General features: G+C 43.2%; 1 protein-coding gene across 1 annotated transcript in view; it reads left to right on the plus strand.

Moving 5' to 3' along the window:
* The window catches only part of kcnh8 (potassium voltage-gated channel, subfamily H (eag-related), member 8), a 125,096-nt gene that overhangs the window by 66,245 nt on the left and 42,769 nt on the right, over positions 1-16,082 (plus strand). Inside the window, exon 7 of the mRNA XM_082970270.1 lies at positions 14,255-14,459. Coding sequence (XP_082826396.1) covers positions 14,255-14,459 — 205 coding nt within the window. The remainder of the gene's footprint in view (positions 1-14,254; positions 14,460-16,082) is intronic.

The following is a 16,082-nucleotide window of genomic DNA, read 5'->3' on the forward strand; positions in this document are numbered from 1 at the left end:
ACTACTACTACTACCACCACCATTACTAAACTGTTATCATTACCATTACCACCCATACCACTACTACTACTACCACCATTACTAAACTGTTATCATTACCATACCACCCAACCACTACTACTACTACTACTACTACTACCACCACCATACTACTACTACTACACTACACTACTACTACTACTACTACTACTACTACCACCACCATTACTAAACTGTTATCATTACCATCACCACCCATACCACTACTACTACTACTACTACTACTACTACTACTACTACCACCACCATTACTAAACTGTTATCATTACCATCACCACCCATACCACTACTACTACTACTACTACTACCACTACTACTACCACCACCATTACTAAACTGTTATCATTACCAATACCACCCATACCACTACTACTACTACTACTACCACCATTACTACACTGTTATCACCACCCATACCACCACTACTACTACTACTACTACTACTACCACCACCATTACTAAACTGTTATCATTACCATCACCACCTATACTACTACTACTACTACTACTACTACTACCACCACCATTACTAAACTGTTATCATTACCATTACCACCCATACCACTACTACTACTACTACTACTACTACTACTACCACCATTACTAAACTGTTATCATTACCATCACCACCCATACCACTACTACTACTACTACTACTACTACCACCACCATTACTAAACTGTTATCATTACCATCACCACCCATACCACTACTACTACTACTACTACTACTACCACCACCATTACTAAACTGTTATCATTACCATTACCACCCATACCACTACTACTACCACCACCATTACTAAACTGTTATCATTACTAATACCACCCATACCACTACTACTACTACTGCTACTACCACCACCATTACTAAACTGTTATCATTACCATCACCACCCATACCACTACTACTACTACTACTACTACTACCACCACCATTACTAAACTGTTATCATTACTAATACCACCCATACCACTACTACTACTACTACTACTACTACTACTACTACTACTACCACCACCATTACTAAACTGCTATCATTACCATCACCACCAATACCACCCATACTACTACTACTACTACTACTACTACTACCACCACCATTACTAAACTGCTATCATTAATAATACCACCCATACCACTACTACTACTACTACCACCACCATTACTAAACTGTTATCATTACTAATACCACCCATACCACTACTACTACTACTACTACTACCACCACCATTACTAAACTGTTATCATTACCATCACCACCCATACCACTACTACTACTACTACTACTACCACCACCATTACTAAACTGCTATCATTACCATCACCACCCATACCACTACTACTACTACTACTACTACTACCACCACCATTACTAAACTGTTATCATTACCATCACCACCCATACCACTACTACTACTACTACTACCACCACCATTACTAAACTGTTATCATTAACATCACCACCCATACCACTACTACTACTACTACTACTACTACCACCACCATTACTAAACTGCTATCATTACTAATACCACCCATACCACTACTACTACTACTACTACTACTACTACTACCACCACCATTACTAAACTGTTATCATTACCATCACCACCCATACCACTACTACTACTACTACTACTACTACTACTACTACTACTACCACCACCATTACTAAACTGTTATCATTACCAATACCACCCATACCACTACTACTACTACTACTACCACCACCATTACTAAACTGTTATCATTACCATCACCACCCATACCACTACTACTACTACTACTACTACCACCACCATTACTAAACTGTTATCATTACCATCACCACCCATACCACTACTACTACTACTACTACTACCACCACCATTACTAAACTGTTATCATTACCATCACCACCCATACCACTACTATTTGGAATGATAAACAACAATAATAATTGTAATAACAACAATAGTAATAATAAGTAAGTTACTGCTTACTATGCAGATGTTATTATCCTGTCTTATCTCTCTCTCTCTCTCTCTCTCTCTCTCTCTCTCTCTCTCTCTCTGTCTCTGTCTCTGTCTCTGTCTGTCTGTCTGTCTGTCTGTGTGTGCGCGTGCGTGCGTGCGTGCGTGCGTGTGTGCGTGGTGGCCTGGGGAGCAGATTCTGCTGGGTGACGTTCAGGAGTCTGTCTGGGATGCTGCTATAAGGGGTTTATTGGTGTGTTTGTGTATTAGTGTGTGTGTGAGAGAGAGAGAGAGAGAGAGAGAAAGACCGAAAGAAAAAGAGGGAGAAAAAGGTGTAAGCGTATGTAAGTAGATAAAGATTTTCTACACACACAAATGCACACGCGCACACAAAAACACAAAATACTTTCATCACACACCGACAGCCCACCTGTGGTGAAGTGTATGATTAGGGCTGTTGCAGTGAGCTTATTACCTCCACACAGTCATGACCGCAGTAAAATTCCACGTGACCGTTAAGTTGCAGAAATATCCTTTCATGCGCTCTGGACATACTTTGGTAGTACCCAACTCACTAACTACCATCAGGTCCTAATGGTCTGGTACTCAGGGCTCTATTGTCCCTCCATCAGGTCCTAATGGCCTGGTACTCAGGATTCTATTGTCCCTCCATCAGGTCTTAATGGCCTGGTACTCAGGGTTCTATTGTCCCTCCATCAGGTCGTCAGGTCCTAATGGTCTGGTACTCAGGGCTCTATTGTCCCTCCATCAGGTCCTAATGGTCTGGTACTCAGGGCTCTATTGTCCCTCCATCAGGTCCTAATGGCCTGGTACTCAGGGCTCTATTGTCCCTCCATCAGGTCACTAATGGCCTGGTACTCAGGGCTCTATTGTCCCTCCATCAGGTCGCTAATGGCCTGGTACTCAGGGCTCTATTGTCCCCTCCATCAGGTCGCTAATGGCCTGGTACTCAGGGCTCTATTGTCCCCTCCATCAGGTCGCTAATGGCCTGGTACTCAGGCCTCTATTGTCCCTCCATCAGGTTGTCAGGTCCTAATGGTCTGGTACTCAGGGCTCTATTGTCCCTCCATCAGGTCGTCAGGTCCTAATGGTCTGGTACTCAGGGCTCTATTGTCCCTCCATCAGGTCCTAATGGCCTGGTACTCAGGGTTCTATTGCCTCTCCATCAGGTCCTAATGGCCTGGTTCTCAGGGCTCCATTGTCCCTCCATCTGGTTATAATGGCCTGGTTCTCAGGGCTCCATTGTCCCTCCATCTGGTCATAATGGCCTGGTACTCAGGGCTCTATTGTCCCTCCATCAGGTCCTAATGGCCTGGTACTCAGGGCTCTATTGTCCCTCCATCAGGTTCGAATGGCCTGGTACTCAGGGCTCTATTGTCCCTCCATCAGGTCCTAATGGCCTGGTACTCAGGGCTCTATTGTCCCTCCATCAGGTCCTAATGGCCTGGTACTCAGGGCTCTATTGTCCCTCCATCAGGTCCTAATGGCCTGGTACTCAGGGCTCTATTGTCCCTCCATCAGGTCCTAATGGCCTGGTACTCAGGGCTCTATTGTCCCCTCCATCAGGTCGCTAATGGTATCACGTCCTGACCATTGATCTATTGTTCCTTTAATCACTCTGACATCAATGCAAATGCTATCACATCAAATCACATCAAACACTTATCATCAGAACAGTAGGCCTATTACCTCACTGTGATGATCAATATGAAGAAAGAAGTTCAGCAGCAGGTTGAAACAGTGTAAAATGTGGTTGTTGTGGATGTTGTTTCAAAGCCTAACACAATGAAATTGACAATGATTAATGATTAATTTAAAACTCCCATATGCAAATTCGAGCTTATGCATATGCATGGTAAAAAACTGAATTAAAATTATGTTTGTGCCGCATATAGCCAACCGCATATTACACACAACAAAACTGATTTGACCTCTACGGGACCGTGGGACGGTTGGGCTAACGTGTGCTAATGTCATTAGCAAGACGTTGTAAGTAAGAAGTATATTTCCCAGGACATAGACATGGGCAGAAAGCTTACATTCTTGTTAATCTAACTGCACCGTCCAATTTACAGTAGCTATTAGTGAAAAAGTACCATGCTATTATTTGAGGAGAGTGCACAGCAACAAAAAATGTTTATCACAGAAGCTGGTTTGATACAAGGTAAATAATGTACTTATATTCAGTCATCTTGTTCTCATTTGTCATCCTGAGGGTCCCAGAGATAAAATGTAACATAGTTTTGTTTGATAAAATACATTTTTCTATTCAAATGTAGGAACTGGTTTCTACAGTTTGAACCCCTGTCATATTTATTTCTCAGCTGCTCATATTAAGCAAAATCAAATCAAATCAAATCAAATTTATTTATATAGCCCTTCGTACATCAGCTGATATCTCAAAGTGCTGTACAGAAACCCAGCCTAAAACCCCAAACAGCAAGCAAAGCATGTGAAAGAAGCACGGTGGCTAGGAAAAACTCCCTAGGAAAAACTCCCTAGAAAGGCCAAAAACCTAGGAAGAAACCTAGAGAGGAACCAGGCTATGAGGGGTGGCCAGTCCTCTTCTGGCTGTGCAGGGTGGATATTATAACAGAACATGGTCAAGATGTTAAAATGTTCATAAATGACCAGCATGGTCAAATAATAATAATCATAGTAGTTGTCGAGGGTGCAACAAGCACGTCCGGTGAACAGGTCAGGGTTCCATAGCCGCAGGCAGAACAGTTGAAACTGGAGCAGCAGCACGGCCAGGTGGACTGGGGACAGCAAGGAGTCATCATACCAGGTAGTCCTGAGGCATGGTCCTAGGGCTCAGGTCCTCCGAGAGAAAGACAGAAAGAGAGAAAGAGAGAATTAGAGAGAGCATATTTAAATTCACACAGGACACCGGATAAGACAAGAGAAATACTCCAGATGTAACAGACTGACCCTAGCCCCCCGACACATAAACTACTGCAGCATAAATACTGGAGGCTGAGACAGGAGGGATCAGAAGACACTGTGGCCCCATCCGATGATACCCCCGGACAGGGCCAAACAGGCAGGATATAACCCCACCCACTTTGCCAAAGCACAGCCCCCACACCACTAGAGGGATGTCTCCAACCACCAACTTACCGTCCTAAGACAAGGCCGAGTATAGCCCAGAACGATCTCCGCCATGGCACAACCCAAGGGGGGGCGCCAACCCAGACAGGAAGACCACGTCAGTGACTCAACCCACTCAAGTGACGCACCCCTCCCATGGACGGCATGGAAGAACACCAGTAAGCCAGTGACTTAGCCCCTGTAAAAGGGTTAGAGGCACAGAATCCCAGTGGAAAGAGGGGAACCGGCAAGGCAGAGACAGCAAGGGCGGTTCGTTGCTCCAGCCTTTCCGTTCACCTTCACACTCCTGGGCCAGACTATACTTAATCATAGGACCTACTGAAGAGATAAGTCTTCAGTAAAGACTTAAAGGTTGAGACTGAGTCTGCGTCTCTCACATTGGTAGGCAGACCATTCCATAAAAATGGAGCTCTATAGGAGAAAGCCCTACCTCCAGCCGTTTGCTTAGAAATTCTAGGGACAATTAGGAGGCCTGCGTCTTGTGACCGTAGCGTACGTGTAGGTATGTACGGCAGGACCAAATCGGAAAGATAGGTAGGAGCAAGCCCATGTAATGCTTTGTAGGTTAGCAGTAAAACCTTGAAATCAGCCCTTGCCTTAACAGGAAGCCAGTGTAGAGAGGCTAGCACTGGAGTAATATGATCAAATTCTTTGGTTCTAGTCAGGATTCTAGCAGCCGTATTTAGCACTAACTGAAGTTTGTTTAGTGCTTTATCCGGGTAGCCGGAAAGTAGAGCATTGCAGTAGTCCAGCCTAGAAGTAACAAAAGCATGGATTAATTTTTCTGCGTCATTTTTGGACAGAAAGTTTCCGATTTTTGCAATGTTACGTAGATGGAAAAAAGCTGTCCTTGAAACAGTCTTGATATGTTCTTCAAAAGAGAGATCAGGGTCCAGAGTAACGCCGAGGTCCTTCACAGTTTTATTTGAGACGACTGTACAACCATCCAGATTAATTGTCAGATTCAACAGAAGATCTCTTTGTTTCTTGGGACCTAGAACAAGCATCTCTGTTTTGTCCGAGTTTAAAAGTAGAAAGTTTGCAGCCATCCACTTCTTTATGTCTGAAACACAGGCTTCTAGCGAGGGCAATTTTGGGGCTTCACCATGTTTCATTGAAATGTACAGCTGTGTGTCGTCCGCATAGCAGTGAAATTTAACATTATGTTTTCGAATGACATCCCCAAGAGGTAAAATATATAGTGAAAACAATAGTGGTCCTAAAACGGAACCTTGAGGAACACCGAAATGTACAATTGATTTGTCAGAGGACAAACCATTCACAGAGACAAACTGATATCTTTCCGACAGATAAGATCTAAACCAGGCCAGAACTTGTCCATGTAGACCAATTTGGGTTTCCAATCTCTCCAAAAGAATGTGGTGATCGATGGTATCAAAAGCGGCACTAAGATCTAGGAGCACGAGGACAGATGCAGAGCCTCGGTCTGACGTCATTAAAAGGTAATTTAGCCCTTCACAAGTGCAGTCTAAGTGCTATGATGGGGTCTAAAACCAGACTGAAGCGTTTCGTATACATTGTTTGTCTTCAGGAAGGCAGTGAGTTGCTGTGCAACAGCTTTTTCTAAAATTTTTGAGAGGAATGGAAGATTCGATATAGGCCGATAGTTTTTTATAATTTCTGGATCAAGATTCGGCTTTTTCAAGAGAGGCTTTATTACTGCCACTTTTAGTGAGCTTGGCACACATCCGGTGGATAGAGAGCCGTTTATTATGTTCAACATAGGAGGGCCAAGCACGGGAAGCAACTCTTTCAGTAGTTTAGTTGGAATAGGGTCCAGTATGCAGCTTGAGGGTTTGGAGGCCATGATTATTTTCATCATTGTGTCAAGAGATATAGTACTAAAACATTTTAGTATCTCCCTTGATCCTAGGTCCTGGCAGAGTTGTGTAGACTCAGGACAATGGAGCTTTGGAGGAATACCCAGATTTAAAGAGGAGTCTGTAATTTGCTTTCTAATGATCATGATCTTTTCCTCAAATAAGTTCATAAATTTATTACTGCTGAAGTGAAAGCCATCCTCCATTTGCGAAGGCTGCTTTTTAGTTAGCTTTGCGACAGTATCAAAAAGAAATTTCGGATTGTTCTTATTTTCCTCAATTAAGTTGGAAAAATAGGATGATCTAGCAGCAGTGAGGGCTCTTCGATACTGCACGGTACTGTCTTTCCAAGCTAGTCGGAAGACTTCCAGTTTGGTGTGGCGCCATTTCCGTTCCAATTTTCTGGAAGCTTGCTTCAGAGCTCGTGTATTTTCTGTATACCAGGGAGCTAGTTTCTTATGACAGATGTTTTTAGTTTTTAGGGGTGCAACTGCATCTAGGGTATTGCGCAAGGTTAAATTGAGTTCCTCGGTTAGGTGGTTAACTGATTTTTGTCCTCTGACGTCCTTGGGTAGGCAGAGGCAGTCTGGAAGGGCATCAAGGAGTCTTTGGGTTGTCTGAGAATTTATAGCACGACTTTTAATGCTCCTTGGTTGGGGTCTGAGCAGATTATTTGTTGCGATTGCAAACGTAATAAAATGGTGGTCCGATAGTCCAGGATTATGAGGAAAAACATTAAGATCCACAACATTTATTCCATGGGACAAAACTAGGTCCAGAGTATGACTGTGGCAGTGAGTAGGTCCAGAGACATGTTGGACAAAACCCACTGAGTCGATGATGGCTCCGAAAGCCTTTTGGAGTGGGTCTGTGGACTTTTCCATGTGAATGTTAAAGTCACCAAAAATTAGAATATTATCTGCTATGACTACAAGATCCGATAGGAATTCAGGGAACTCAGTGAGGAACACTGCATATGGCCCAGGAGGCCTGTAAACAGTAGCTATAAAAAGTGAGTGAGTAGGCTGCATAGATTTCATGACTAGAAGCTCAAAAGACGAAAACGTCATTGTTTTTTTGTTGTTGTTTTTTTTGTAAATTGTAAATTGTAAATTTTTGTAAATTCAAATTTGCTATAAGCACATGCTCCGCTATAAACCCAAAGTAGCATACAAAACGGACCGGTTCGAAAGCGAGCAGCCTCCATTCGCTATTCAAGTGCATACAGATGAAATGTATTTTCCCCCTGCTCCTGCCCATTTGATAATGTTCCATTCTAAATCTAAACTTATCTTACATATTAGTAAAGACAAGATTCAATTGAGAATAGTCTGATGGGTGAAAATAAGATCACTTGAGAGAACAGCTGTGCAGACTGAGGCGAGGAACAGAGCGCAAGCTTTTATTGCTACTTTCTCAAATCATCAATAGCCTATAGTCGCACCATGCAGCCAAAATAAAGTTGCCAAATAACTCTACATCTAGCATATAGGACCTGTTTCTAATGTTTACTTCTACTCTCAACATAGAATAACTCTACATCTAGCATATAGGACCTGTTTCTAATGTTTACTTCTACTCTCAACATAGAATAACTCTACATCTAGCATATAGGACCTGTTTCTAATGTTTACTTCTACTCTCAACATAGAATAACTCTACATCTAGCATATAGGACCTGTTTCTAATGTTTACTTCTACTCTCAACATAGAATAACTCTACATCTAGCATATAGGACCTGTTTCTAATGTTTACTTCTACTCTCAACATAGAATAACTCTACATCTAGCATATAGGAATGTTTACTTCTACTCTCAACATAGAATAACTCTACATCTAGCATATAGGACCTGTTTCTAATGTTTACTTCTACTCTCAACATAGCCACTTCGTATGCACACTTATATTATTTATATTTTATATGGATAAGTTCAATTATATTCTTCTTACTATAAAATCATAAAAAATAAAATAATGTAATTGGACTTATAAGCATATCTTGTCAGCTAAATGAACACGCCTACAGCCTATGGCATGGAGCATAGCCAGAAAACATAGAACTGCAGTATGCCAACTCATATTATGGTGTTCTGAAATACATGTTCTTCTAATCAGAATGTTTCTTTAGACCTGACTAAAATAAATAATGGATTCATTGTGATGGTGTATATTAAATTGATTTATGACACTTTTTTAAATGTTTGACACATACAAAGTTTGACACATACAACAACACAGAGTTACACATGGAGTAAAACAAACATACAGGCAATAATATAGTAGAAAAATAAGTCTATATACAAAGTGAGCAAATGAGGTGAGATAAGGGAGGTAAAGGCAAAAAAGGCCATGGTGGCGAAGTAAATACAATATAGCAAGTAAAACACTGGAATGGTAGATTTGCAGTGGAAGAAAGTGCAAAGTAGAAATATAAATAATGGGGTGCAAAGGAGCAAAATAAATAAATAAACAAATATAGTAGGGGAAGAGGTAGTTGTTTGGGCTAAATTATAGATGGGCTATGTACAGGTGCAGTAATCTGTGAGCTGCTCTGACAGTTGGTGCTTAAAGCTAGTGAGGGAGATAAGTGTTTCCAGTTTTAGAGATTTTTGTAGTTCGTTCCAGTCATTGGCAGCAGAGAACTGGAAGGAAAGCCGGCCGAAGGAGGAATTGGCTTTGGGGGTGACCAGAGAGATATACCTGCTGGAGCGAGTGCTACAGGTGGGTGCTGCTATGGTGACAAGTGAGCTGAGATAAGGGGGAACTTTAGACCTAGCAGGGTCTTGTAGATGACCTGGAGCCAGTGGGTTTGGCGACGAGTATGAAGCGAGGGCCAGCCAACGAGAGTGTACAGGTCGCAGTGGTGGGTAGTATATGGGGCTTTGGTGACAAAACGGATGGCACTGTGATAGACTGCATCCAATTTATTGAGTAGGGTATTGGAGGCTATTTTGTAAATGACATCGCTGAAGTTGAGGATCGGTAAGATGGTCAGTTTTACGAGGGTATGTTTGGCAGCATGAGTGAAAGATGCTTTGTTGCGAAATAGGAAGCCAATTCTAGATTTAACTTTGGATTGGAGATGTTTGATGTGAGTCTGGAAGGAGAGTTTACAGTCTAACCAGACACCTAGGTATTTGTAGTTGTCCACATATTCTAAGTCAGAACCGTCCAGAGTAGTGATGCTGGATGGGCGGGCAGGTGCAGGCAGCGATTGGTTGAAGAGCATGCATTTAGTTTTACTTGTATTTAAGAGCAGTTGGAGGCCACGAAGGAGAGTTGTATGGCATTGAAGCGCGTCTGGAGGGTAGTTAACACAGTGTCCAAAGAAGGGCCAGAAGTATACAGAATGGTGTCGTCTGCGTAGAGGTGGATCAGAGACTCACGAGCAGCAAGAGCGACATCATTGAGGAATACAGAGAAAAGAGTCGGCCCAAGAATTGAACCCTGTGGCACCCCCATAGAGACTGCCAGAGGCCCGGACAACAGGCCCTCCAATTTGACACACTGAACTCTATCAGAGAAGTAGTTGGTGAACCAGGCGAGGCAATCATTTGAGAAACCAAGGCTGTTGACTCTGCCAATGAGGATGTGGTAATTGACAGCGTCGAAAGCCTTGGCCAGGTCAATGAATACGGCTGCACAGTATTGTTTCTTATCGATGGCGGTTAAGATATCGTTTAGGACCTTGAGCGTGGCTGAGGTGCACCCATGACCAGCTCTGAAACCAGATTGCATAGCGGAGAAGGTGCGGTGGGATTCGAAATGGTCGGTAATCTGTTTGTTGACTTGGCTTTCGAAGACTTTAGAGAGGCAGGGTAGGATAGATATAGGTCTGTAGCAGTTTGGGTCAAGAGTGTCCCCCCCTTTGAAGAGGGGGATGACCGCAACTGCTTTCCAATCTTTGGGAATCTCAAACGACACGAAAGAGAGGTTGAACAGGCTAGTAATAGGGGTTGCAACAATTTCGGCAGATCATTTTAGAAAGAAAGGGTCCAGATTGTCTAGCCCGGCTGATTTGTAGGGGTCCAGATTTTGCAGCTCTTTCAGAACATCAGCTGACTGGATTTGGGAGAAGGACAAATGGGGAAGGCTTGGGCGAGTTGCTGTGGGGGGTGCAGTGCTGTTGACCAGGGTAGGGGTAGCCAGGTGGAAAGCATGGCCAGTCGTAGAAAAATGCTTATTGAAATTTTCAATTATAGTGGATATATCGGTGGTGACAGAGTTTCCTATCCTCAGTGCAGTGGGCAGCTGGGAGGATGTGCTCTTTTTCTCCAAGGACTTTACAGTGTCCCAGAACTTTTTTGAGTTTGTGTTGCAGGAAGCAAATTTCTGCTTGAAAAAGCTAGCCTTGGCTTTTCTAACTGCCTGGGTATATTGGTTTCGAACTTCCCTGAAAAGTTGCATATCACGGGGGCTGTTCGATGCTAATGCAGAACGCCACAGGAAGTTTTTGTGTTGGTTAAGGGCAGTCAGGTCTGGAGAGAACCAAGGGCTATATATGTTCCTGGTTCTAAATTTCTTGAATGGGGCATGCTAATTTAAGATGGTGAGGAAGGCATTTAAAAAAAATAACCAGGCATCCTCTACTGAGGGGATGAGATCAGGCATGAGGTCAGGCAGTTAACCCACTGTTCCTAGGCTGTCATTGAAAATAAGAATTTGTTCTTAACTTACTTGCCTATTTAAATAAAGGTAAAATAAAAATAAAAATAAATATTTATATATCTCTTTATTATGTGTGGGAATACTTTGTGATAGAGTTCTAAAATGAAAATCACTTGGAGCTGATTTGCTGGTGTTTCTTAATTTTGAATTTTTTGGTCAGAAAACCTTGGAGGCTCCTATAAAATCACCCATGGGCCAAATTCGGCCTGCGGTCTGCCAGTTGGGGAACCCTGATGCAGTGTATCCCAAATGGCACCATATTTCCGATATTGTGCACTACATTTGACCAGGGCCTGTAGGACCTACAGGCAATACTGTGCCCTTTAGATCGCATCCACAGTGTTCATGCATTCCTGTTGACAGGAAATCACTCTCTGAGCTCATTCTCTCTCACATTGCCTTCAGCACCAAGCACTCAAATATCAAAGAAATTAAAGAAGTGTGAGAATATGCAGCACTGTATTTAATCAAAGCATGGAGGAGAACTATATTCCTGTTGAAGATTATAAGAGTGATGATGACCATAAGCTTTAATGATGCAGTTGGTCTCATTCTAAAGAATTTAATATTGCTGATCTACTCTAACATATAGTGATGATGATGGTGATGATAATGATGGTGGTGATGGTGATGATAATGATGGTGGTGATGGGGATGATGATGGTGATGGTGATGTTGATAATGATGGTGGTGATGATGATGATGAGAATGATGGTGGTGATGATGATGATGATGATGATGATGGTGATGATGATAATGATGGTGGGGATGATGATGGTAATGATGTTAATGATGGTGGTGATGATAATGATGGTGGTGATGATGATGATGATAATGAGGGTGGTGATGCTGATGATAATGATGGTGGTGATAATGAAAATGATGGTGGTGATGATGATGGTGGTAATGGTGATGATGATGATAATGATGGTGGTGATGCTGATGATGATGGTGTTGATAATTATGGTGGTGATGATGATAATAATGATGTGGTGATGATGATGATAATGATGGTGGTGATGATAATGATGGTGGTGATGATAATGATGGTGGTGATGATGATGATAATGAGGGTGGTGATGCTGATGATAATGATGGTGGTGATAATGATAATGATGGTGGTAATGGTGATGATGATGATAATGATGGTGGTGATGATGATGATAATGAGGGTGGTGATGCTGATGATAATGATGGTGGTGATAATGATAATGATGGTGGTAATGGTGATGATGATGATAATGATGGTGGTGATGCTGATGATGATGGTGATGATAATTATGGTGATGATGGTGATGCTGATAATGATGGCGGTGATGGTGATGATGATAATGATAAAGGTGATGATAATGATAAAGGTGATGGTGATGATGATAATGATGGTGGTGGTGATGGTGATGATGATAATGATGGTGATGATAATAATAAATGTGATGGTGATGATGATAATGATGGTGGTGATGGTGATGATGATAATGATGATGATGGTGATGGTAATGATAAAGGTGATGGTGATGATAATGATGGTGGTGATGGGGATGATGATGGTGATGGTGATGTTGATAATGATGGTGGTGATGATGATGATGAGAATGATGGTGGTGATGATGATGATGATGGTGATGATGATAATGATGGTGGGGATGATGATGGTAATGATGTTAATGATGGTGGTGATGATAATGATGGTGGTGATGATGATGATGATAATGAGGGTGGTGATGCTGATGATAATGATGGTGGTGATAATGAAAATGATGGTGGTGATGATGATGGTGGTAATGGTGATGATGATGATAATGATGGTGGTGATGCTGATGATGATGGTGTTGATAATTATGGTGGTGATGATGATAATAATGATGTGGTGATGATGATGATAATGATGGTGGTGATGATAATGATGGTGGTGATGATAATGATGGTGGTGATGATGATGATAATGAGGGTGGTGATGCTGATGATAATGATGGTGGTGATAATGATAATGATGGTGGTAATGGTGATGATGATGATAATGATGGTGGTGATGCTGATGATGATGGTGATGATAATTATGGTGATGATGGTGATGCTGATAATGATGGCGGTGATGGTGATGATGATAATGATAAAGGTGATGATAATGATAAAGGTGATGGTGATGATGATAATGATGGTGGTGGTGATGGTGATGATGATAATGATGGTGATGATAATAATAAATGTGATGGTGATGATGATAATGATGGTGGTGATGGTGATGATGATAATGATGATGATGGTGATGGTAATGATAAAGGTGATGGTGATGATAATGATGGTGGTGATGGTGATGATGATAATGATGGTGATGATAATGATAAAGGTGATGTGATGATGATAATGATGGTGATTATAATGATAAAGGGGATGGTGATGATGATAATGATGGTGGTGATGGTGATGATGTGTTTAGCTATGTTGGTGGTTTTGGTCATGATGAGGAGGAGGAGTAGGATGAGCAAGAATGTGTGTTGTTTGGTTGAATAGGTTATGATGATGATGAAGAGGATGAAGACACTTGCCACTAGCTCCCCTCTGTACCTCCTCTGCTGTCACTGTAATAGAACCACACCTGTCATTCATTCCCCACCCAGGTATCAGTAGTCCACCTGTTGAAGACAGTGCGTCTGCTCCGGCTGCTGCGTCTGCTCCAGAAGATGGACCGGTACTCCCAGCACAGCACTGTGGTGCTCACCCTGCTCATGTCCATGTTCGCCCTGCTGGCCCACTGGATGGCCTGCATCTGGTACGTCATCGGCAAGAAGGAGATGGAGGCAAACACCTACTCCTGGGACATCGGTGAGTGGTGGGAGCGAGTAGTTTTGTCTGAGAGGGGATCAGGGATTTGGGTGGGTATTGCATCAGTGAGCTGTTTGTTCTGTCTTACGGGGGGTGAAGGGGGGGGGGCGTCAGAGATGGGGAAAGTAGGGGTCAGGAAGAGAGGTGGAAGAGTGAGGGGTGAGCATGTCTGAGAATCGACCAGGGGTGGCATCGCAGGGTAAGCAGCAAGTTCTGTCTGGAGGGGTTCAGGGACGGGATCATTTACCTGGCTAGAGACCATGAACATCAATGGACGAGACGGACATTGGTGAGCAGCTTGTTCTGTCTGGAGGGGTTCAGGGATGGTGCTGACATTTGGTGAGAGGGCGTTTTTGGTTAATAGTGTCAGCTGGTCATGGCAGCATATCATGGCTATTGTGTGGTTGTTTTGGGCTATCATCTGAACTCAACAAAAAAAGAAACATCCTCTCACTATCAACTGCTTTTATTTTCAGCAAACTTAACATGTGTAAATATTTGTATGAACATAAGATTCAACAACTGAGACATAAACTGAACAAGTTCCACAGCCATGTGACTAACAGAAATAGCATAATGTGTCCCTGAACAAAGGGGGGGGGGTCAAAATCAAAAGTAACAGTCAGTATCTGGTGTGGCCACCAGTTGCATTTTGTACTGCAGTGCATCTCCTCCTCATGGACTGCACCAGATTTGCCAGTTCTTGCTGTGAGATGTTACCCCACTCTTCCACCAAGGCACCTGCAAGTTCCCAGACATTTCTGGGGTGAATGGCCCTAGCCCTCACCCTTCGATCCAACAAGTCCCAGACGTGCTCAATGGGATTGAGATCTGGGCTCTTCACTGGCCATGGCAGAACACTGACATTCATGTCTTGCAGGAAATCACGCACAGAACGAGCAGTATGGCTGGTGGCATTGTCATGCTGGAGGGTCATGTCAGGATGAGCCTGCAGGAAGGGTACTACATGAGGGAGGAGGATGTCTTCCCTGTAACGCACAGTGTTGAGATTGCCTGCAATGACAAAAAGCTCAGTCCAATGATGCTGTGACACACCGTCCCAGAGCATGACAGACCCTCCACCTCCAAATCGATCACGCTCCAGAGTACAGGCCTCGGTGTAACGCAAATCCGACCATCACCCCTGGTGAGACAAAACCACGACTCGCCAGTGAAGAGCACTTTTTGCCAGTCCTGTCTGGTCCAGCGATGGTGGGTTTGTGCCCACAGGTGACGTTGTTGCCGGTGATGTCTGGTGAGGACCTGCCTTACAACAGGCCTACAAGCCCTCAGTCCAGCCTCTCTCAGCCTATTGCGGACAGTCTGAGCACTGATAGAGGGATTGTGCATTCCTGGTGTAACTCTGGCAGTTGTTGTTGCCATCCTGCACCTGTCCCGCAGGTGTGATGTTCGGATGTACCGATCCTGTGCAGGTGTTGTTACACGTGATATGCCACTGTGACGATGATCAGCTGTCCATCCCACCTCCCTGTAGTGCTGTCTTAGGTGTCTCACAGCACGGACATTACAATTTATTGCCCTGGCCACATCTGCAGTCCTCATGCCTCCTTGCAGCATGCCTAAGGCACATTCACGCAGATGAGCAGGGACCCTGGGTGTCAC

The sequence above is a fragment of the Salmo salar genome, chromosome 27 (genome assembly GCF_965601325.2).
Source record: "Salmo salar chromosome 27, fSalSal1, whole genome shotgun sequence".
NCBI classification, from domain to species: Eukaryota; Metazoa; Chordata; class Actinopteri; order Salmoniformes; family Salmonidae; genus Salmo; species Salmo salar.